Below are 25,530 nucleotides of genomic sequence, written 5' to 3'. Positions count from 1 at the left end.
TAGTTTGATTTGATTTGTTGTTGATGGTTCTTTAATATACATCATATAAACAGATAATCCTTGTCTTGTGGCTTACTCCTCAAATATTCATCCCCATATCTGAGTATACAAGAAAGTTTAGGGGAGACCACTCCCGATTTTCCTCTGGATGTTTAACTTTAATTTCATGTTTCCATTTCTTCTTCAGCTTAATCACTATCCCTTCACTTTTTGCTATCGTTATAATAACATTGGATTACAGTGTCACTCTTTAATGTACTGTTCTACCCACCACTGTACTGCCTAGTGGAGCAGACAGCACAAAATGAGATGCACTGGACAAGGAGATTGAAGAACAGAAAGGACAAACTAAAGGTAGCACTGGGATGAAAGAAAGGCCATGTGGCAAGATATAAATTAATTAAATTCACAAATTGTGCTTTAGAGGAAAAACAGGATTGTAGATGATTACCTTCAGTAAAACACCAGTTTAAATAATGTCACAGAGATGATGTTCTGTTCAACCACCTAGTAACTTTCTGTCCCACAATGGGAGTGGCAACATAAAATGGCATTGTGGGACAAATTCTAAATAATAAACACATTTAAATATAATCTGTAAATAACAGCATGCCAAAGAAAAGTGATACTAGGAACTCCATAACACCTAAATACAGAAACATGTTTAATAATGATACAAAAAAAAAATGATTAGCAGAGATATAAATTAAACAATGCAATCCCCGGTTCCCCTAAATTTATGAAAACCGCCTCTATCACTTTTCCAAATAGCAAAGGATTCAGAGCAAATATCTAATGAATAATTACCACAATTCAGACAAGATTACTGATGTTTGTGATTTTTTTCTACATGAATATCACTGCAGACACTTAAACGTCCATCCACATCTAACTGTTTAAATGCCACATCATTACCTCACAGCTAAGAGTTAAACATCTCAATGCATCATGTAGTGTCTGACTGTATCCAGCAGGGGGCTGTAGCTCCCTTCAAATTAGGCTGTTCTTTAAAAATTGTATCTGGTTGCCAAGCAACAAACTTTTCCCACACTCCTTAGTGAAGAGGGGAATGAGGAGAATACGACCGTGTGAAACTGAAATGAAGGATTACACTTGGCTTGTTTTCTTTTTAATGCTAGTTGCTTAAACTTCACAGTAAGGTCAGGTGAAAGAAGCCCATTGGGGGGGAATATATGATTCTGTTAAAATTCTCTCTTTTTTTAAAAATCTCTAATGTAGCAGATGGCATCAACAGAAAACAGAATGGAGCAAAGCAAAGGAAGAGACAGTTTATGTTATGAAATGGCAAAGTGGTTATCGTCTTGTCTTGAAGATGGGAGACATCTCACCTCCTTTCTTGGATGTACAGTACACTGTCCCTTTATACTCTTTTGTGTGCGGTGTTTATCACCCTTGCCAATAGATAAAAGTATATGTTATATTCTTCTTAACACTCTGTTAAGCCAGTTTCCATGAATTTTCAAGTGGTGTCTAACATCTCAGCATCTTCGTCACATAAATATGATTGTATTCGTCAACCATAGCATATATAAAGTTAATTTATTCTGAGTATCAAATCAGAAATTAATCCTTCATACATATAATGTTCACAATAATAAACCACAGTGACATTTCAAAACATAAACTATTGCAGTGGTCCTCTCTTTCAGTTCTGGGGGTCCACTGTGGATGCTTGCTTTTGTTCCAACCAGCTTCATAATCAGTGATCCATTTTACTTCCCTCTGATCTTGCTGGTTTATTTTCTTATTCTACTTTCAGAAAAGTACAGTGGTATGGTATGAGCTTTAAATTCATAAAACATTTTGAAATAGTTTAATTTGTGACTTATCTTTAAATATTTAATATTGTTTACTGCTAATTCACCTTTTCTGTGGAGTTTGCTCCTTAGTTGTATCCTAATATTAATTATTAATGACAAGCAGACACCCCGAGCAAAAGACACTAAATGTCAAAAGGCTGAAGCAACTTCAGGTTTATAGCCATTAACATGATTAGTAAATAACAGCTTAAATAGCCAAATTAACTGGAAAAGTGCAATGAAAATTATAATGAGGAATATCTTAAAAACCAAGATAACAATAGTAAATTATCCACATGTAACACACAGAAATGCTTGCTAGATTCAAATACAATTTTTCTACACCCAGTTTTTAATTTCTGGTATAACACAAAAACATAGAAACACAGTAATAAAAGCCTGCTTATTTCAGGTATGAGTACAATCTAAGAGAGAATGCAACACACAGATAAAGAGTTGGGGCACCGGGTGGTGGTCCTGGTATATTGTGAACAAATTACCTAATGAAAAAGTAGGCAATCAAAGAAGTGATGTCTTTCCAGATGCAAGTCCATTAACAAAACGATTGTTCTGATGTAGCTGTGACCATTGTGAGGATTCTTTCCCAGAAGGGGAGGGGCTTCTTGAGGAAATGGGCGTGTCTTCATGGAACACCAAGTCATGGAGCCTCTGGTCTGCTGATAAAAGAGGAGAAGGTGTGAATGACAGCGCTCTCTCACATCCCACAAGGAAATTACAGTTAGTGCTTAGGCCCTCAGAATGCGCCCTATTCATGCAGCCACAGTGGGTTCACAGAATTGACCCTGATAACTCTGATCATTGTAAGAATATGTCAGCTGCCATAAAGAGCTGTAACTCTGCAATCAGTTATACTCATGAACATTAACAATGCACTGGTTTTCATAACCATATTTTCTTTGTTCTTGATACATTTCCTGCATTTTCCTCATAACTAAAACTACCTCTGCTCACTGGTGTAGTACATCTGTAAGCCCCCATGTAAAAGTAAAGGTGTGGAACCCACCTTGGAAAAAAGGCATTTATTTCAAACCTGACTGCCTCTTCACTGAGATGAAGAACTATTCGGTTTTATGAAGACCAAATTAAATTACACCCTTGCTGTACATGGTCAATCTGCGCAAACCCCTAGCATCCCAGGGAAGGTACTGCCTTGCAGGTACTCTCTCCACCAGTCCTTCCATCCAACTGGCATCACGGCTGGGTAATGGCTGTGGCCGCCTGTCACACCTCAATTACACATTTTACTTTTCACTCAAGATTTTGCCTATCATTTCTCTTTATCCACTCATGGCCCTTTATGGCCTAATAAATGCTAGTGCCTTTGCCTAATGAGAACTTCAGTATGATTACCTTCAATACATCAGGCCTGTAGCTTTTGGTCTCTTTCTGCTCAGTTGGAGGGATATTAACACACCTTTTGTAGATCAATGAGATTCATCAGAAAAAAATTCTTTAATGACGAATAATGACATTTTTTACAACCATGCATCAATACTATAGGACATGGAAAACAGTTATTCACTGTAAGCCTTCCAGCAATTTGGATATTATTAATTCTTGACATCTTTACTCTTTATCTTTATGCTTTGTTAGTGGAGAAGAGGGATTTGAATATAACACAATCAGTGTAGTGTTGTATCCGATTCTGTAACTTGTAATGCAGTCATGTGAAAAATAAAGTACACCCTGTTTATTAGGACATGTGAAATGAATAGCCTCGACACAAAGGTTTGGGGCAGCCACCTGTATATTTGAAACCTGCTGCAAAAAGGCAAAGTTTTAAGCACAAGTGAATACAGTGTTGAGTCTAAAACACAACTGATCAACAGAGGGAAGATTTCAGGTTTTAAAGGCAGGTCAGGGGAAGCAATGTCATCTGGGCTGGAACTTGTAGTGACGTCCTCAGAGCCAGAACCGGAATCAATTTCTACGGACTCAGGAGGAATTCCCTGTGTCTGGTCTGCAGAGATAAAACTGGAGGGTTTACTGTACCCTGCCACCCCCGGCCTGGCGTGGAATTACCTTCTTTTGATCCTTTTGGCTGACTCACATGCGCATGTGTGTGACAGACATGACTAACAATCATCTAGTCCTCCACAAGTCACCTATGTTGTCTTATTCTTTGTTGAACAAATAATTACAAAGTTAATTCTCATATGTATTGTTTATCACCAGAGGTTAAATTTATCTGATTATAGGACTTGATAACTATGTCTCTCTATTATAAAAAAAAATCCTGGAGAGAAACTCTAGGGCATTGAGACGTGATCTTCACGTGAAGATCACGGAAGATACTTAAAAGAAATCACAAGATGAAAGAGATTGGCCACGGAGCATCTCGCGGGGACCTTAAACATGAGACTTTGTGACAAGAGATTGACCTAGAACTGCCTCGTGATGACATGGAACATGAGATTCTTGCAAGACACGCCCTACTTACATTCAATATCAAATAAGCTCAGAGGCAGCAAAACACTCAGTCATGTAAAGGAGGCTTTGAGCACACACAGATCCAGGGCTCTCAGTGCATATAAAGCGCATAAGGACAAAACGTTATAAATGAAACGTAGACGATTAAGCGAAGAAGAAAGCAGCGCAGAGAAAAGAGACTCAAAAGCGTTGGAGACACAAAAAAGAAAAAGAAGAATCTAGGTGCAAATTCAGAAAATAAGGAAAGTAATTATCAGCCCGGAACAAGTGAAACTGAAAAAAAAGCATGACCGATCGGGCTCAGAATTAAAAGACAAAGAGTAAAAGACAAAGTAGAACTTCATAAAAACATTCAAAAACGTTGGCACTATACACATGCAGAGCAGGTTAGAGATTATGAAAGCAGTGGAATTCGAAAGGCTCAAAAAAAAAAAAAAAATGGCGCAACACACATTTGGAGAAAGTTAAAGAATATGAAAGTAGGAAAATTAGAAAGTATAAAAGAAGGAAGTAAAGATCATAGTAGCGCAAACAAATGGAAATTATTACTCGAAAAAGGGAAAATAATCACCACAGACCAGGTGTCATTAAAACAAAAGCAGGATAAAGCTAGGTCAAAAATAAAAGACAGAGTAGAAAAAACAAGGGGGACAAACACATACAGAGCAGGTTAGAGATGATGAAAACTGGAATTCAAAAGACTCAAAAAAAAAACATAGGTGCGAAACACATGCAGAGCAAGATAGAGAATATGAAAGCAGAAAAAACAACAGTGTCAAAAAAAGAAAGTAAACGTCGCATTAGTGCAAAGAAGGAGAAATTATTACTCGGAGAAATAACGAAAAGGTGAATAGAGATTGAATATATGGACATAGGTGATATGTCAGAAGTATGTAAATATTGTAAGGCTTTGAAGTTTAAGTAAGAGAATTTCAAAAACGGAGTTTACCTCACATGCATTTATTGGTTACTTTGCAAAAAAATTATTAACTGCTGATGATGAAGATCGTTTTATTTGTGCTGAAGTTCCAAACAGAGAAACCTATCCTAAATTATGGTACAAAGTCATTAAACACATGTCTCACTGACCTCATTAAAAAGATTCAGCACATTGGGACTCGAAAGATTCCAAATATTGTTTTACAGAAGTTCTAAAATAAAAGTGAAACTAATGAAATAGCAACAATTCAAAGAAAAAAAAAATTTAAAGTGTGTATCTGGAAAACCAAACATGGGGGTTGGCGAGCGAAGTGAGCAGGGGGCGAAGCCCCTTGACTTTAATAATATTAAAACAGAGTGTACTTACTTTATTGCATGACTATATATCTATTATCTATACTAATAAAAGGCAAAGCCCTCACTTGAATGATTGACTCACTCATAACTAATTTCAAACTTCCGTGTAGGTAGAAGGCTGAAATTTGGCTGGCTCATTCCTTACAGGTTACTTACAAGAGTTAAGCAGGTTTCATTTCGAAATTCTACACGTAACGGTCATAACGGTCATAACTGAATCCTACTTATGTACATATATACGGCCATAGCCTGCAGTTCGGTCGCTGTGTGAGGCGGGGTTGTGTCGGCATCATCACGCCTCCCACGTAATTGAGTGCCTGTCCATATAAGGCTGTCCGTCAGGAACAATCCAATAGATACGCTGCTGCTAAATATTCGCGGGTGAAGGACTGTGCTTATGCAAATGAAGATGAGATGGTCAGGGATAGACTAGTGTTTGGCGCAATCTCAACGAAAGTGCGAGAGAAAATTTTAACTGCCAGATCTTAGCTAACATTAAATAAAGCCGTGGACATTGCAAGATCGCACGAGATAGCACAAGCACAGCTGAGAACCTTCGATGCATGTACTCCGAGCGGCTCACGTGAACTGACTGTGAACGCAGTACGGAGAGAACAAGCAAGAGCTCCAAGGAGCGCTGAACAAAAAACGCATTACACAATTAAGAAGGCAGCAAAAGAATATGAAGCGAGTGACGCATACACGCATATTCATAAGTGCAGCTACTGCGGAAACAAAGCACACGGTGGAAAAAGTAAATGTCCAGATAAAGGAAGACAGTGTAAAAAATGTAGTAAATTGAACCAATTCAATATAGTTTGCAGGACTAGGAAAGGTAAACCCATGCATGCAGTGTGTGATGTCTCAGATAAAGAGGAAGACGAGCTGTTTATTGATGCAGTAAGAGAAGAACAACCTTCTGAAGCTGAACAAGACTTTGAGGACATATCAATAGGAAAGCATGGTGTAAAGCTTAAGTTTAAATTAAGTTCATAGACACGCTGCCGCTGGCATTTGTCATGCCTACGACGAATACGATACTGTATTCGTGAGATACAAGTTTAATGAGAAGACGCAGGGTATAAACGAGACTTTTGATCACTTTGTAACGGAGTTAAAATTGCTGGTGAAGGACTGTACTTATGCAAACGAATGGGAAAGCAAGGTGTAAAGCTTAACTTTAAATTAAGTTCATAGACACGCTGCTGCTAGCGTTTGTCATGCCTAATACGAATACGATATTCGCGAGATACAAGTTTAATGAGAGGACACAGGGTATAAACAAGACTTTCGATCACTTTGTAACGAAGTTAAAATTGCTGGTGAAGGACTGTGCTTATGCAAACGAAGATGAAATGGTCAGGGATAGAATAGTGTTTGGCACAAACTCAGCAAAAGTGCGAGAGAAACTTTTAAGTGCCGGTTCTGAGCTAACATTAAATGAATCCATGGACATTGTAAGATCGCACGAGATAGCACAAGCAAAGCTGAGAATCTTCGATGCATGTACTCCGAGTGGCTCACGTGAACTGACTGTGAACGCAGTACACAGACAACAAGCAAGAGCTCCAAAGAGTGCTGAACAAAAAACGCATTACACAATTGAGATGGCAGCAATAGACTATGAAGCGACTGACGCATACACGCATATTCATAAGTTCACCTACTACGGAAACAAACCACACGGTGGAAAAAGTCAATGTCCAGCTAAAGGAAGACAGTGTAAAAAAATGTGGTAAATTGCACCACTTTGCTAAAGTTTGCAGGACTGGGAAAGGTAAACCTGTGCTTGCAGTGTGTGATGTCTCAGATAAAGAGGAAGACGAGCTGTTTATTGATGCAGTAAGAAAGGAACAACCCTCTGAATCTGAACAAGCCTTTATAGATATATCAATAGGAAAGCAAGGTGTAAAGCTTAAGTTTAAATTAAGTTCATAGACATGCTGCCACTAAATATTTGCATGCAATTCCACAACTTAATACCGGGAATGCCTGTTAAACATCTTAGATTCACGAGTACCGATTTGGGTAGTGATCACTGAATGAAACCTGTTATCTTTACAACGGTTGACAATGAAGATGAGATGGTCAGGGATATTACGTTGTTTTTAAAATGTTTCCATTTCTTTTTCATAACTTCTTTACCACACTACTTCTCCACTGTGAAGCGTGGGTATTTTGCTAATACACTATAATTCTGTCATCAATAAATTATAAATAAAAATTCAAACCCATACATGTTCCTTTATCTTCTTTATATCAGCCGATTTGTCAATCCATATTTTAAGCACTAGCTTCCGGAATGCATTGTTGCCATCACACTTATTGAATGTTTTCCCAGTTCTGAGACTAAGGATCTGCGCTGGTATTTGGAAGGTTGCCAATTTGAATCCTATTACTGCCAAGACGGACTCTACCCCATTGGGCCCTTCAACAAGACCCTTAACCTGCAGTTGCTCCAAGGGGTGCTGTACAATAGCCGACCCTGTGGTCTGACCCCAAGGGGGTATGCGATAACTGTATTTTGTTGTACCTGTACTATGACAATATCATTGAATCATTATTATTATTTTTATTATTATTATGAGTATTATTATTAATCTTGTTTTGTACCAGTACCAGTAATTTTGAAGGTGGAAGCCAAGTTTCTAAAGTCATGTTGGCCCTACTGTAACCTAAAACCACAATGTTTAAGTGACAACTGTAATATTTTAGTAAGAGTCTTTCCACTGGCCTTGAATTTTGAGTGGTCCTGGCTCTTAGCTTCCCATACGGTCTACTCGGTGAATCTCCAAGATTGAAGCAAGACCAGTATGTCTTTACTGTGGGATTATGAGTTTAAGTTAAAGCTGAACTCCTCTGAAAATGAACACATCAGATTTATAACAGGGGTGTCCAGCTCCGAATATAAAGGGCTACCATGGCTGCAGTTTTTCATTCTCACCATTTACTTAATTAATGACCAGATATTATTGCTAATTAACTTCCTTTGCCTTAATTGTAAATGATTTGCTATTTAAAGCTCTTGAGTGTTTCTTTTTTTCCTTAATTAGCAGCCAAACAATAATGAGATACAAAATGAGTCAACAAATGACCAGCAAACCGGTGCCCATTATACAACATCTGAATATAATGAAAGGTGAAGATCTCATAATGTTGATCTGCTCTGGTCAACAAAACATTTTGACTCTGCTCTTAGAAAAATGAAAGTCAGCCATATTGGAAATGTCTGCTATAGCAGAATGAGAGCACCAACAAGCCATGGAATTAAATAATGGCTTTAATTAACAGCAAGAATTGGCTTCTGATTAAGAAATTGGTTGGAGTTTGAGGATGTGTCCATCAGGGGGCACTTGCTCCCTGGGAACGTGTTCTTTTTTAGAAATGCAGGACATACTTGAACTGCTGTCCTTACCCCTTCAGTAACTATGGTTGAAATATTAAGATTAGAAGAATATGGTTAAATATATATATATATATCTAACTTGCTATAAAATGTGTCTTTAGCTTGCAATATACATTGTCGTATAATCATTTATACATACAAACTGAAGCCAAAGAGAAGAAGTACGATCATCGTCCAGTTCTTCAGTTGAGAATACTGATGACTGTAGTTCTGGTTTGGCAGAGCATAGGAGGCATTCAGAGGTTCCCTGACATGCCATAAATGCCCACACATTTTGCATATTCATTGAGCTATTTGTGAAAATTACCAGGTATGGGTATCTACCAACTGAGCTATATGAATATGTTATTTATGGACTGTGGTCTTTTAAGACCCAAACATGGCACATTCTTTTGACTATCTGCTCTAATCACTTACGCGTGCCTGAAAGAACTGTCCTTATTTCAGCTGCATGTATGCCAACATAATTGGGCTCAAAAATCACAATTATCATATAATTATATTTCAATACTGGTTACAGAGGCCTCTATTTAGCTGCCCATCTGTTGGCTCACTTCACATCTTATTTTTGTTTGGCTGCCATTTAAGAACTAAGTCTTAAAAACACATGGCAATTAAAATGAAAGGAAGAAAGTCAATTAACAGCAGAAACTGGTTACTGATGAAGAACGTGGCAGGAAGAAAAACCTTAATGTATGGGATAGTTGACTTTAGAGAGAACCAAACAGGTTGTTTTATAGCAGCTGGCCAGAATTAATCTTAGAAGCCATGAAAAATGAAATATGAAAATATTCCCTTGTTATGTACAGTAAGTTCTATTTGAGTGTTTCAGTGCATTTTAAAGCAATTAAATAGCCGATCGAGCATTATGGTGTAGCAACGTGACCCCAGTAAAGAGTTCCAGGTCTCTCTTGGACATATTCTCAAGAAATCATTTGGGCATTGGTTAAGGAATCTTGAAACTGGGCAGGGAGCCCATAGCCGGCAGCAGAAGAACTGCATGGGTCTCTCTCTTTGAGTGCATAGGAGTTGTAAAGCAGCATGTTGGATTGCCTCCGCAGTCACTTGTAGTCCTAATGGTTTCATAAATCATGTAAAATGCTAATTTGTATACTTTGAATTATTTTCAAGTGGACTGTAGATTTGACATGAGTGTGATGCAAAGTGCAATTGACCAGGAAGATCATTAAGAAGAACCTACTTCAAAGATGACTGGCTAGTTTCTCATGATTTAGTTAATTATGCCAATCTCAGCAAGAGTCTTTCATTGTAATTGTTATTTTTTGTGTCATACGGCTAGCTTTTGAAATGTTTAATTAAGTAAGAAAATTCAGAGTTGGAAGACTTTCAAGAAGAAATGCTAATGAATGCCACTGAAGTGCCTAGGAAGCACAACAGAGAAAGTCAGTCACTAAAGAGCTGAAAATACCCTTCACATTTTCTGTTTTATTTTAGTTATGCCTGTCTGTCCTTTTGTGTCTCAATGCGCGTCCTGTTTTTGTTTCTTTAAGCACGAGATTACAGAAATGAAGCAGAAGATGAATATGATGAATGACAGAATTGAAGGCCTGAATGAAGAAATTGATGGAAAGCAGGCCGCTCTTCTGAAACAGCGATCAGAGTATTTGCATCTTGAAAAGGAGAAAGATGCCATAACGGTAATGTATTTTTTAAATGGATCACCAGCATGGACTACTAAACTGCTTGTAACATTTCAAAAAACGGGGCTCTCTGGTCTGGCACCACTTCTATTTCTGCCATATCACTGTCTCAGTTACTGTAGTCATCCATCCATTTGGCTTGATGCTGAGCCGATGTCACAACCATCGTTCTTTTTCTTGGGCTTCAGATGTCTCTGACGTCACTGTGTAAAGCTCTGTATTTTCCTATTACAGAGCTGTTAGTCATCACTGCATTTTCTGACATGTCACCTTGTCAATAAGTTCCACTATCCTGTAGTTGACGATCAACGTGCTCTGTGCAATATGGTTCACGGACAAGTTTGTGACTGCAGTGACATGTCTTTTGTATAATGGAGCATTTCGCTGCGTCATCAACAGCAGATCCTGTCAGCCATGGCTCATGACTACGTAGCCACTGGGCGTCATCTTTCTGTCAGTTTCTGCATGCGACTGTTCTTCTTTTGTCCTCCATAATGTGTGCACAAGCCGTGGCTTGCTGTCAGAAACACCCAAGTCCTGATTACTTCTGCGACATAGTCAGCACCTCCACTGCGTGTCACATCATAAGCTTAAGATTAAGACCAAGAGCAAGGTTCAAGATTCACTGGTTTGCGAGTGTTTGTGTGACAGATGGACAACCCTTCGCATTTTTAATATATATAAACTCACTGTAACATCTAAAACATTAACATTAATATCTAAAATATAATCTTTATAGAAGGACATCATAGGGCTGAGAAAACAGGGCAAATCATAGCACAAATAATTTGAACATCCGGATTATGTGAAAAATGTCCAGTTTTTCTTTTATTTATTTGTTTTCATTTCTGACATCACAATCTCCGCTATTTCATGCAATTGCTTCAAATAAGAGCTATCTGGTGTGTCTGTGAATCATGCATTGCTACAACACTACGTTTTTAAAGGCATGTGATGCACATATTGATTAATTTCCATTAAACTTTAATGAATGCTAACCCAGCCACAGGGGATGCTCAAACCAGTGTGTTTCTTCATGCCGGTCACAAGCCCAGATAAATGGGGAGGGTTACATCAGGAAGGGCATCCAGTATAAAATTTTGCCAAATCAATATGCGGACAACAATACAAAATTTCCATACTGGATCGGTCGAGCCGAGGGTTAACAACAACCGCCACCAGTACTGTTAGTCAATAGGGTGCTGGTGGAAATTGGGCTACTGTTGGACGAAGAAGAAGAAGAAGGAGAAGAAGAGGGTGATACATGTCCAGAGGCAGGAGTAGAGGAGGAAGGTAAAGAGAGTGTAACTGTGGGTAGGAACTTTTAATGTTGGCAATATAACTGGTAATGGGAGAGAGTTAGCAGATATGATGGAGAGAAGGAAGGTTGATATATTGTGCGTGCAAGAGACTAAATGGAAGGGGAGTAAGGCCAGGTGGATTGGAGGTGGATTCAAATTGTTCTATCATGGTGTGGATAGAAGGAGAAATGGAGTAGGGGTTATTCTGAAGGAACAGTATGTCAGGAGGTGAAAAGAGTGTCAGACAGAGTAATGATTATGAAGCTGGAAATTGGAGGTGTGATGATGAATGTTGTTAGTGCATATGCCCAGCAAGTTGTGTGTGCAATGGATGAGAAAGAAGATTTTTAGAGCGAGTTGGATGAAGTGATGAACAGTGTACGCAAGGGACAGAAAGTGGTGATTGGAGCAGATTTCAATGGACATGTTGGTGAAGGGAACAGAGGAGATGAGGAGGTGATGGGTAGGTATGGTGTCAAGGAGAGGAATGAAGAAGGTCAGAGGATAGTGGATTTTGCCAAAAGGATGGACATGGCTGTGGTGAATATGTATTTTAAGAAGAGGGAGGAACATAGGGTTATGTACAAGAGTGGAGGAAGATGCACACAGGGAGATTACATCCTATGCAGAAGAGTCAATCTGAAGGAGATCGAAGTCTGCAAAGTGATGGCATGGGAAAGTGTAGTTAAGCAGCACAGGATGGTGGTCTGTAGGATGACATTGAAAATCAAGAAGAGGAAGAGACAGAGGGCAAAACCAAGGATCAAATGGTGGAAGTTGAAAAAGGAAGACTGCAAGGTTGAGTTTAGGTAGAAGGTGAGACAGGCTCTGGGTGGTAGTGAAGAATTACCAGACAATTGGGAAACTACAGCAGATGTAGTAAGGGTTACAGCAAGAAGGGTGCTTTGTGTGACATCTGGACAGAGGAAGGAGGAAAAGGAAACCTGGTGGTGGAATGGGGAAGTACAGGAGAGTATACAGAGGAAGTTGAAGGCAAAGAAGAAGTGAGACAGTCAGAAAGATGCAGAAAATAGACAAGAGTACAAGGAGATAAGGCGCAAGGTGAAGAAAGAGCTGACAAAGGCTAAAGAAAAGGCGTATGATGAGTTGCATGAGAGGTTGGACACTAAGGAGGGAGAAAAGGACCTGTACCTATTGGCTAGACAGAGGGAGCGAGCTGGGAAAGATGTGCAGCAGGTTAGGGTGATAAAGGATGAAGATGGAAACATGCTCACAAGCGAGGAGATTGTGTTGAGCAGATGGAAAGAGTACTTTGAGTGGCTGATGAATGAACAGAACGAGAGAGAGTTGGATGACGTGGAGATAGTGACTCAGGAAGTGCAACGAATTAACAAGGAGTAAGTTAAGACAGCTATGAAGAGGATGAAAAATGGAAAGGGCATTGGTCCAGATGACATACCTGTGGAAGCATTGAAGTGTTTTGGAGAGATGGCAGTGGAGTTTTTAACCAGATTGTTTAATGGAATCTTGGAAAGTGAAAGGATGCCTGTGGAGTGGAGAAGAAGTGTACTGGTGCCGATATTTAAGAATAAGGGGGATGTGCAGGACTGCAGCAACTACAGGGGAATAAAATTGATGAGCCACAGCATGAAGTTATGGGAAAGAGCAGTGGAGGCTAGGTTAAGAAGTGAGGTGATGACTAGTGAGCAGCAGTCCTCGTGGACTATGATGTTTGCTGATGACATTGTGATCTGTAGTGATAGTAGGGAGCAGGTTGAGGAGACCCTAGAGAGGTGGAGATATGCTGTAGAGAGGAGAGGAATGAAGGTCAGTAGAAACAAATGGTAGTGAGACCAGCTATGTTATACGAGTTGGAGATGGTGGCACTGACCAGAAAGCAGGAGACAGAGCTGGAGGTAGAAGAATTAAAGATGCTAAGATTTGCATTGGGTGTGATGAGGATGGATAGGATTACAAATAAGTACATTAGAGGGTCAGCTTAAGTTGGACGGTTGGGAGACAAAGTCAGAGAGGGGAGATTGTGTTGGTTTGGACATGTACAGAGGGGAGATACTGAGTATATTTGGAGAAGGAAGCTAAGGATAGTGCTGCCAGGCAAGGGAAAAAGAGGAAGGCCTAAGAGAAGGTTTATAGATGTGGTGAGAGAGGACATGCAGGTGATGGGTGTAACAGAACAAGATGCAGAGGACAGAAAGATATGGAAGAAGATGATCCGCTGTGGTGACCCCTAACGGGAGCAGCCGAAGGAAGAAGAAGAAACTTTAATGAATGCTTTCTTGACTTTTACTGTTACTGACTTTGGCTACATCTGAATTATCTCCTGTAATGTAAATTGGTTACATCTGAATTATATCCTGTAATGCAAATAAAAATCTCTAGCACTTAATTAATTAATTTAGTCAATCTGGATTTTTATGGAAAGCTCCCAATGATCACAACATACTTTTAGATTGTCCTTATTCCCCTCATAATATTATTTTCCTTTACTTTTGCTTCACAGATTACTTTTGATAATTCAAGGATTGATAGATTGGGGAGGCATGAATGATGGGCTCTTATGTACACTTATGTACACAAAGAACACTTTGCTCCACTTTAATTAAGATGATTTGCCCATTGTTAATATGGTATAGTGCTATATTATTTATGTTGTACGTGTTGTGATCCTGCCTACTCATAATCTCAAAAATATAGTACAGGCCTAAGAAAAACAAGAGCAAGACGTACAGTCTGCATAGGCCTGAACAAAGAACCCTGATCACCTCAGGCAGCTTAGCCCCAAACTCGAGTAGCAGGCTTATGGCCTGCACATGCCCAAAAATAGTGGCAAAGGCTAAAAGTGACAAACATCCAAAAGGGAGAAAGAAAAGAACTTAAAAAAAGAAGAAAAAGAAACAAAGATCCTTTAATAATTAAATATGTATTTGGAACATTCAGAAAATTATTGTACAAAAACCCAAGCAAGATCAAAAAAAAAAAACAAAAAGAAGTAAAAATAAGTTAATCTAAAAAGGCAAACCTGAAAGCAGACAATTCCAAGCCAGAGGGATGGATAGATGGCTATGATTATGTGTGTCAGTGCTAGAGTCATTAGCAGCAGTGGCCTATTATAATAACAGCAGGCACAAGTGTAGTTCGGGCAGCAGTCCAGCACCTGGCTCACTCAGGCATTTACCCACGGTCACTCATACAGGACTAGTCTGAAGGTACCAAGTGAGCTGGAATTCATGTTTTAGGAATGTGGGGGAAACCAAAGTAAATCGAAGAAACCCATGCACACATACAGTACAGAGGTAGATAGATAGATAGATAGATAGATAGATAGATAGATAGATAGATAGATAGATAGATAGATAGATAGATAGATGTTCTCTCAATAATGTATTATGGTCATTAATGATACGATGAGAAGTCAAGCAAAATGACACCTTTTATCGCGTAATTAAAAAGATTACAATATTCAAGACTTTCAAGGCAACTCAGGCCCTTTATTACATCTTACCTGAAGAAGGGGCCTGAGTTGCCTTGAAAGCTTGAATATCCATCCATCCATTATCCAACCCGCTATATCCTAAATATAGAGTCACGGGGGTCCGCTGGAGCCAATCCCAGCCAACACAAGGCAGTAAACAAACCCTGGGCAGGGCGCCAGCCCACCGCAGAAGCTTGAATAATGTAATCTTTTTAGTTAGCCGATAAAAAGTGTTGTTTTGCTTGACTTATCATTGCATCCATAACGGCTAACATGGTACAACACCTTACTACTTGGGCCATTAATGAATAAACAATGCACACTATGAAATACATCATAGCTGATGCCTGCATTAATACGGCCGAATGGCTAAGATTCAGACAAACTAGCACAAGGCTACTGGTTCATTGTCCTTCACTGGCGTGACCCCAAGTAAGCCTCATGCATCAGTTACACTTTCCACTGATGATATTTAAGTCATATTCACCATTTAACCTTAGCAGCATTTCACTTGGATGTGTAAGGAAACTGCTGAATGATTTACTTATTTCTTAGTATTTCAATGCAGTATTAGATTTACAAAAACATGACAATTTGTGTATTCCTATCTTTTATTTATAGGAGGAATTACAAAGAATGAAAAAGCAAGCAAAAGAGACAAAGTCATACATTGAGCATAAGGAGGACGAGGAGAGAAAGCTGCTCAAAATTATCAAAGAGGCTGATGCGGAAAGAATTCTTAGACTGAAAGAGTTGCAAATGGTAAGCAAAGAAAATTTCGTTTTAAACTGCTGATCTGAACCCAAAGCAGCACTTTTCTGGACCTTGGAAGGCAGCCATTGGTGGAGTTATATTTTCAAAGTCTCAAAAGCAAGCCTGTAAAAAATGCAAATCAAAAGGTGAAGGGAGGGATAAAAAGACGAAACAAACTTGAAAGATGGTTCCTTCGGCGCCTCCATTTCCCAGCCAGCCATCATAGATTGAGAGTCCTCGTGGAGTCACTCTATATCCTTGTGGTGGACGGCAGAAGGTGAATCAATAGCAGTTGCTCTTTTGTAATCCATAGCTCAGAGCTTCCATACTTTTTAAATGATTGATCACAGTGAGAGTGGTTCGATTTAGCTGTTCTTGCGGAATGTAACCCTATTATACAAGGAGCAGAAAATGAATTGTGTGTTGTAAACAAGTTTTATTCAATGTTGCTTGTATGCATTGATATGCTTTAAAGTATTTTTAAGTAAAATGTGAAAATTGAACAACAGGATAAATGTGCCTAATTCTCATAACATCTCATTTATGAATATGAAGAATGGATGCGAGTCAAATTTATTTGCACAAAGGCAAATAGACATTCACATCACAATTGTTAACAAGCATTTCTGCTAGAAACTGTATTGCTTCTATTTTTTGCAAAAGTTTCTGGAACCAATCATGAATTTTTCAGCTCATTTGGTTTCAGCTCTGCCATTGCTGATTGGTTTATTTCTTGCAGATGACAGTCTGTACTCGTTTTATTTCTCTGCATGCCGCTTTTAAGAACTTGCGGTAAATGTTAAGCTTTGTTTTGTTTTGTGCAATTCTCTGTTCTCATGATAAATTGAGTAATAACTATAATGGACTGAAGATGATATGTAAGCAATTATTGGCAGTGTTTAGCAAAAACTGAGAAATCTCATCTGTCACACGCATATACAGTATTTATAAAAAATGAATGAAACAGGTGTCTTGAACAATGTAACAAAGGGCAGAGAAAAAAAATAACTAAATCAAGCTTATAAAAAGGCAGCAAGAAGAAAATCCAGACAGCAGTGATTCATTTGTTATGTACTACATGTGTAGTGCAAAGATATCTGCCACTTTCATTTGGGGTAATCCACTTGTAAATGAAAGACTCAACCAAGGACAACAGTCATACAGGTTTATATGACTTTTATTTATATTATTAGACAACAATAAAATTTAATGTGAAATAAAATGAAAAGCATTAATGTGATACAAGAAAGTAGTTTTGAATTGGGAAAACTTTGATCTGAAGGATGAGTCAAAGCAGTGGCATCATTACGGGGGTTTCTGGTGCTTTATCCCCTGATCTCTGACATCCAGCCCCTGATCTTTCAGCGAAGTGACATCCATGTATGAATCTTGGGGAACCTCATCTTTAGTCTGAAGGATCTCATTTGATGATCAGAGGTGGGGCTAATCCCATAATATCTGCTAAAACTAACAACATTCCAGTCCATTTTGAAGCAATTTGAGGATGTTTGTGCTGATGTTATGGCCAAGGGGCAGCTTGCACTATAATGAGTAGAGAAACGTGAATGGTTTAATTAAAAACCAAAGAGAACAACTGGGAACAAACACTGAGACGTTATGCCTAGTTTTGAGTTAAGGAGCAGCATATTTGAGAGATAGGGAGACACAAAGACTGGCAAACAGATCAAATCAAGAGGAATAAATGGGAGGCCGTAGTCATTGTATTTTTCTGTTGTGATTTGTAAGGAAAAAAAACTCTCTCTCTTTAAGTTTAACTGAGTTTAGCAAGTTGTGATTTTTCATCATTAATCATATTTCCATTTTAGGTAAAAAATGAGAGAGACATTTTAGGGACACAGCTGATACGTCGCAATGATGAAGTGTCTCTGCTTTATGAGAAAATTAAAATTCAACAGGTCGTACTGAACAAGGGCATTACACAATACAACCAAAGGCTGGAAGATATCCGTCTCTTGAAAGTTGAAATTAAAAATCAAAAGCAAGAGAAATTAAGCCTAATCAATAAAGTTGGAGTTGTAAATCGTCTGAGGTAAGAGTGTTTTTTTTCTTTATTTTTTTTATTAGATTGATATGCAGGTTTACTATAGAGGCATGGTGTTGTCATCATTTTGTGTTACTGGCTTGGATTCCTCACCTATGCATTCCTCTTGTGTCCCCAAAGCATTCCCATTTCCTCCAACAACCCAAACACATGCAAAACAGATTGAAAGGAGACTAGAGTGACTGATCGTACTCTGTTATGGTGCCCGATCAATGGTTGGCTCCCATAAGCATTGGCTCCATCCTCCCATGACCCTATACTCTGTGAGCGTAGGTCCAAATGCTGATCCATTCTCTTTTTGTGTAAAGTTTGAACATTGTTTTTGTTGCATTCCTGCTTTTATCGCACATCACTATGCTATCTAATTAGGTAATTATGTGATAGTGTAAATAAGTGTTACCTGCGGAGGAGTGGCACCCTGCTCACGCATTATTACAGCCTAGATACGCCTCACCTCTTAACGATGTGACAGTGCGGCTCAGCTCCATGCTTCCACTCTCACCTGGGAGCCTCTTGAACCTGACTCCATTGATAACATAACCAGATGAGCTTGGTAGATGAGGGCAAAACACATAGCAAGAGGAAGGTGAAACAGTGCTCTGTGCTGTTATTAAATCTATTCAAAATATATATAAATAATCAATAAAACAGTGGAAATCAACAAGACTCAAAATGAGACTGAAACTAGTGTCACAGTCATTGGGTTCATTGATCCTTCCAGATTTGGACAAGCCCAGCACAACTCCCTATTCATCTCCCCAGCTCACCCATAGCTCACTCCGCTGGGGGAGACACTAGCAGTCACAGTCCTCTCCTCCCGACCCTCGTCTTAGCTGCCTCGAGCGGCATCAGCCAGACTGCTCGGGGTTGGTTGTCCTCCCGCCTTCCTTTACGGTTCCGCAGTTGTCCATCAGATCCCTGGGAAGGACACCACCTTGATTGGACCCGCTCCTCAAAGGAGAGTCAGCGGGCACAATCCACCTGTAGAGCTCCAAACCTTTGCTCCTACATGGGGCGAATGACCACACTGCCTTTTCCCACACTGGCGGGCTGACTCAATCTGCCTCTCCACCCGCTACTGTTCTCATGACTCTTCTACTCTTCATTCTCTGTCTCCTCCTGTTTCTTCCTTGGGTTCCCCTATTATATGCTGGGAAGCAGTTGCAGATGAGATCATCTGATGCTTGACCTGGGCTGATAATGGCAACACACTGCCAGCTAACTGCCTCGTACCAACTCCAAAATGAGCCGTCTTCTCAGACGATCGCTCGCACCTGCTCTCCTCCCTAGCACAAGCGCACCCAATTATTTATTTAAAACAGCCTTTTTTTTGACTTGCAGACCTGCTATACCATAAGCGATTGTATATTTTTGACCAAGTAGTTTCAGCAACTAGATTAATGGATGAAAAAGGCAAGAAGTAAACATGGTCGACGCTCGTCCTTTGTGGGCTTCAATTGCAAGGCCAAGCAGAAAAGAGTGTGCGGGGTGAAATCCGGTAACAGAAACCTGCAAATAAAGTGTCAATTTGACTAAACATATTTATTAAATGCACAGAAATTATCACAGGCATCATACTTATTTTTGGATTCACAGTGGCCGATGATGACATTTTACTCTTTTTACTTTCTTCTATAGGGAAAGTATTGGAATTGTCGAAAAATTCGACAGCAAGAGTTTGATGATTCTTGATGTTTTAGACCACCCTGAGTCCAGAAGTACCATTTTTGGAATTATATCTGTGTATCTGTCTGTCTATGTATGTGTGTGTGTGTCTGTATGCAAACATGATAACCTGAGTATGCTTTCAGTTAGGTCAACCAAATTTTGCATATAAGCATTAGGTACAAAACGTACATTTCTATCAACTTTTGGGCTATTTTTGGGCTAACCGGAAGTGGTACTTTTTTTATTCATACAGCTGCAGAGTCCAATTTCTTCAACTTTACTTTTAGAATATACAGTATATATATATATATATATATATATATATATATATATATAACTAATTTGATTTGATTTGTTGTTGATGGTTCTTTAATGTACATAATTTAAAAATATAATCATTGTCTCAAATATCCATCCCTATAAGCTGAGTATACAAGAAAGTCTAGGGGAGACCACTCTCAGTTTTTTTTTCACAGTTTAATGAAGTTGCAGCATTTTGTCAAAGAAGAAAATTTTTTATCATTTAAACAATGATTATTAAGAACAGTTTCTGCTTAATGGAGTTGTTCACCTTAACCGACTTAAGTGTGTGAATGTAAATATGCTGTATGAAAATCAAACTGGCACTTGGTGCTGGCTTCACCAGATAACATCCATTTAATAAATACATGTGCCATTCAGCACATTTGGGCTTGTGTTGATTTTGTTCACAAGAACACAAGCAGTTTCATAACAGTGCTGATTCACCACAAATTAATTATATTTCTGCTTGAGTCACTTTTCAACAGGCTAGCTTTTAATGCCTTGTAACCTCATCTGCTGTGCTGTACCAAGTGCTTCCTCACTTCTTCGCTCAATCATTACCTTATCTTATTCAGTTGGAAAAATCACAATCCACAGTCACCTAGTATAAGAGAATGAAAAGGGCGTCCTATTCTGTTTAAAATTAGAAAAAAAAAATCTCATTTCCCATCAAAAGAACTATGTGAGGTGTCTTTAGAATTTGGCAAGACTTGATTATCGTGGTCTTTACCTTAGCTTGCGATCATTAAGATGCTTCAGTATTGTTGAGTGACAACTAAACAATGGATTCTGTAATTTCATAGATAGCTACAGGAGTTGGAAATGGTGTTAAAGCTGAATATGAAATATTTCATTACTTATTATATGATGAGTTTGTTCTGTACCTTACTTTTAAACTATTTTAAATAAACAAAAAAGAAATATTATAACCAAGTATAGTTTGTAGCACATTATACACCTAGAAAGTGCCATTCTGTGTGTCAAGAGTAGTCAAAAAGAAAAAAACATTTAGATTATGTCTTAAGTCTAGAAAGTAAAGTCATCTGCCTTCTACTCACAGAGCCCTGGCATATATTTACCACAGCAGATTCTCTATGCCATTATTCAAACACCTTTGAAGCAAATTTGACAGGCCTTTGATAACAAGTTTATCAGTTATAAATAACATTCCATGCACTATTGAGCTCATTTAATCCATTTCAGGGCCATGTAGCTCAAAGAGTATCCCGGGAGTCTTGTGGGCAAGTTGTCAGTTTATGACAGGGCACACTCACTGGGACTGGGCAAACCTGGAGTCTCCACTTAAGCTAACTTGTTTGATTTTGTGAGGAGAACTGAACTAAACAGGAAAACCAGCCATAGTGACAAGGGGAGAACATGCGGGCTTCACACAGCTAGTGACTGGCCCTAAGATTCTGGACAACTGTGGCAGCAGTACTAACCATTGTGCCACCATGCTGTTCCTTATTAAAAGGCATTTAATTCAAATTTGAATACATTGAAAAGACAAGCGGTGTACATTTACATTTATTTGCTTGGCAGATGCTTTTATCCAAAGCGACTAACAAAAGAGGTAAATATAATCAAGTGACATTAGGCTAATGCCTGTTTGTTCAGCAAGTATAGTAGGACAGGTAACAAAAGTTGATTCCCACAAGTGATGTAATAACTCATAAATTTAAAATCATAAGATTAAACAATCAATAAAGCAAATAAACTTTAATGCCAAATCAACCAACAATATGGAAAAATCAAAGAGCAAAGTTTTTTTTTCCCGCTTTCTGCAAATTATTCAGCATTCCTGCCATGTGATACATTCTACCTGATGATCAAACAAATAAAAAATCCATTCATTACTTTAATAGCTGTTTCCATTTCATAAACATAAGTCTATCCTGCGCAGGGTTACAAGGAGCAAGAGACCACCTTTGTAGCTCAGGGTGAAGGCTAGGAGCTTACCACTGATGAAATGCCAGCCTTTCACAAAGAACACACACATACACCCACACACTGGACCAACTTAGCCTCAATGGCTAACCCATCAGGTGTGTCTTTGAGATGTAGGCAGACACTGGAGTAGCAGTAGAAAACTCAAAGGAAAATGAGAACACGCCATCATGGACTGAGATAGAAATAAAGGCCAGGGGCCTCATGTATAACGGCGAGCGTAGAACTCGCACTATAACATGGCATAAGCACAAAAGCCGAAATGTGCTAACGCAAAGAAAAATCCAGATGCAGGAATCTGTGCGTACTCCAACTTCCACGTTCTTCCGCTACATAAATCCCGATCAGCATGAAAAGTAACACTCGTGCACGCGCTTTATGTAACGCCCCAACTTCTCCCAGAATTACGCCTCTTTGAATATGCAAATCAATATAAATCGCCCTTAAGCGCAGCCTTCTGTGAAAAGACAATGGGAAAAGCACGGGGGGAAATATAAGAATTTCAGCGAATACCAAGTGGAGGCAAATGAAAAACATACTATTTGTTCAAATAAACTGTGGTACAATCAACAAAAGGAAGTTGATCGAGTGACATAGCGTGTTGGAGAAACTTGAAAGCTCACATTCACAAATCGCACAGTGCCGGAAATAAAAAAGAAGTCACATATCAAAGTCGCCGTGAGAAGGTCAGTTGTAGCCCACTGTCTGAGTGTCATATGAAAGCTTATTAGGGTACAGAGAAAAAAGGCACACGGTGGGGAAAAAGCACGAAATGTCAACTTCAATCTCGACATTTCCACTTTAATCACGTAGTTTATTTTGTCATTAAAATAGAACATAATAAACTTCATCTTAAAATCGTTTAACCAGTTTCTCAAATCACATCGCAATTAAAGTAGCACGTTAAATGCTTTGTTTTGTATTTGATCTTCTATCTTCTAACATACACAAGGTTCAAGCCGCATGTAGACGGAGCTGGAGCATTTCTGCGGGAATGGAGTGAATAAACTGTGCGGGCCGTGCAGTATCGTACTTTGCGTTCAGTGTGCCATTACACTGCAGCTCAATCACCTCCATCTGAATCTGCACAGGTGCTCTATGTGTGTGAATCACTACCTGCTTCTTAAACCGGCTCTCTTCCTCTGACAGGACACAGAATCCATTACATTCGTGATATTACAGCTCTCTGAATAACTACAATACTGAGATGTATACGTGATATTATTTTCATGATGAAAGCATGTTATTGATTGTGTGCAACCTTCGATGAAATTATTTATTGCAGCAGTAATCATGGGCGGCTCTGTCCAATAGAGAAAGTCCAATGTCAATATGGTATCTTATGCACGGTGGATGGCCACATCCGTTGCGGACACTGCATAGTCACCTCATGCTCATGACACAAGCGTTTAATTTTTGTCGAAATTTGCCGCTGCGTTTTTAACTGTGTCGTTCTTTTCTCTTTCTGTTTTATATTCAATATATACAGTATTGGCATGGCCGCCCATGCAGTCCTTGCTTTTCTTTCTCCAAGTAACCGATCCCCACACAATCAGCTATGTAATAGACGTTAAGCCATCTGTAAGCTTAGAGCACTGATTCTTCAAAACATACAGTTCGAAGATACAGTGATATAAATACTCCGAGTGCTGCACTGAGAGTAATATGGAAAAAGATGATCCGTTGTGGCAACTCCTAACGGGAGGAGCTGAAAGAAGAAGGTGCAGTTAGAGTAACAATGCTAAAGCAGTTATGGTATTTGGAATACTATGGCTGTTCCCTCTACCATTATATTGTTACAAGTTAATTACAATCAGATGCATTACACTAATAAACAATATGCGGTTAGTTTCAGTGTATTTATAAAGCCACGCCAGGAAGATAAAGAGTAACCACACAGGAACAGTAGCACTGCTTTGACGCTGGGTGCCGCCAGTCTGCAAAACCGAGCGGAGAACTTGCGTACGACAAGGTATGAGGTACCGTGGAAAAGTGCGTGGCTTTACGCCAAGTGTAGGTTTTATACATCGCGATTTGAACGTGGAAAAGTTCTTACGCAACATTTCTGTGCGTATGCACCGTTTATACATGAGGCCCCAGGTCTGGGAGCAGCAAGACAGCAATAAGAGCCATCATTGTACCGCACTGCTCTGTTCTAAACATTAGGCACAAGACAGAAGCCAACCTTACTGGCTTCCTAAAACAAACTGTTATCTACCAAAGTTATCTACAAATCAATGGCACTCACTTCCAGTCCAATGGCATAGTTTGAACATTTGGTGAAAATATTGTAATGGCAGAGAGAAAGTCATATCAAGATTACCACCAGTTTGGTTACTGCGCAAAACAGAAGCGTGGAAGATGCTCTGTTGGTTATCTTACATCACATCTACACTTTTATTGGTAATCATGGTTTGTTTCTTCAGCTCTCAGTACCATCCAGCCTCACATACTGATTGAGAAATTAAACAGCATGAATGTTAACCCGTTTACTGTATTATGGATTCAAGACTTTCTTTTAAATCATTCACAGATAATCAAAGTACATGACACTTTCAAAAGTCATTCTGTCAAATACAGGGTCTCGTCAAGTGTGTGGTCTGTATTCATTACTATTTACACTGTACACAAGTGACCGGAGACAGAATGATGACCACTGTTTGTTATCAAGTATGCTGATGACGCCGTGCAGAAAGGACACATACCTGGGGCGGGTAAAAACCATTACTCAAATCAAGTGGACTGTTTAGTAACCATCATACTAGGAATGTCAAAAAGTCCAAAGGAATGATATTTGTAGAATATCTGCAGGTTCACACATCATTGTTCTGGAAGAGGCAGCTGAAATAGTGACAGAATATAAATGCTTACAAGCTACCCTGTAGAATTAAGACTATTAATGCAAAAAATATATATACTGTAAATAGTGGACAAGGGCCTTATGATGTCCTTTTATTACAGTCTGTTCCAGTCTGTCATCACCTTCAGCTTCATTGCCCGGTTTGTAGTCTGACAAACAAAAATTTAAAAGGCTCCAGCAGATTACCAAACATGCAACTAAAGTTACTGTGGCCGATGCAGAGGATTTGGTAAGTGTGTGTCAGAAGGCTCTGTGGAAAAAACTGGAAATCATCTCAAATGATGGCAAACACCAACTACACGCAGAACTTAACTTCAATAAACCAGGGAGGAGAGTCACTTTAAAGACCACTCCATAAATTTAAAGACGATCCATAAATTTCTTTCATCCTAGTATGATACATCTTTTTAATAAGGAATATCGGACATAATGAAAAATTTCCAGAAGTGTAGAATTTTCTTATATGTATCTTGTAATCATTTTAGGTCAAACTGCTAGAAATAGTAAAGAACCTGTTTTTAAATTCAAATTTGAATATTTTAGAATTT

At 38.9% G+C, this 25,530-nt stretch overlaps 1 protein-coding gene across 1 annotated transcript in view; it reads left to right on the top strand.

The window, feature by feature from the left end:
* Nucleotides 1–25,530, top strand: part of LOC120515649 (cilia- and flagella-associated protein 58-like) — a 71,900-nt gene that overhangs the window by 14,087 nt on the left and 32,283 nt on the right. Inside the window, exons 7-9 of the mRNA XM_039736901.1 lie at nucleotides 10,485–10,631; nucleotides 16,011–16,151; nucleotides 17,969–18,192. Coding sequence (XP_039592835.1) covers nucleotides 10,485–10,631; nucleotides 16,011–16,151; nucleotides 17,969–18,192 — 512 coding nt within the window. The remainder of the gene's footprint in view (nucleotides 1–10,484; nucleotides 10,632–16,010; nucleotides 16,152–17,968; nucleotides 18,193–25,530) is intronic.

Source organism: Polypterus senegalus, chromosome 1 (assembly GCF_016835505.1).
Source record: "Polypterus senegalus isolate Bchr_013 chromosome 1, ASM1683550v1, whole genome shotgun sequence".
Taxonomy (NCBI): Eukaryota; Metazoa; Chordata; class Cladistia; order Polypteriformes; family Polypteridae; genus Polypterus; species Polypterus senegalus.
This window is presented reverse-complemented; position numbering and strand designations above follow the sequence as displayed.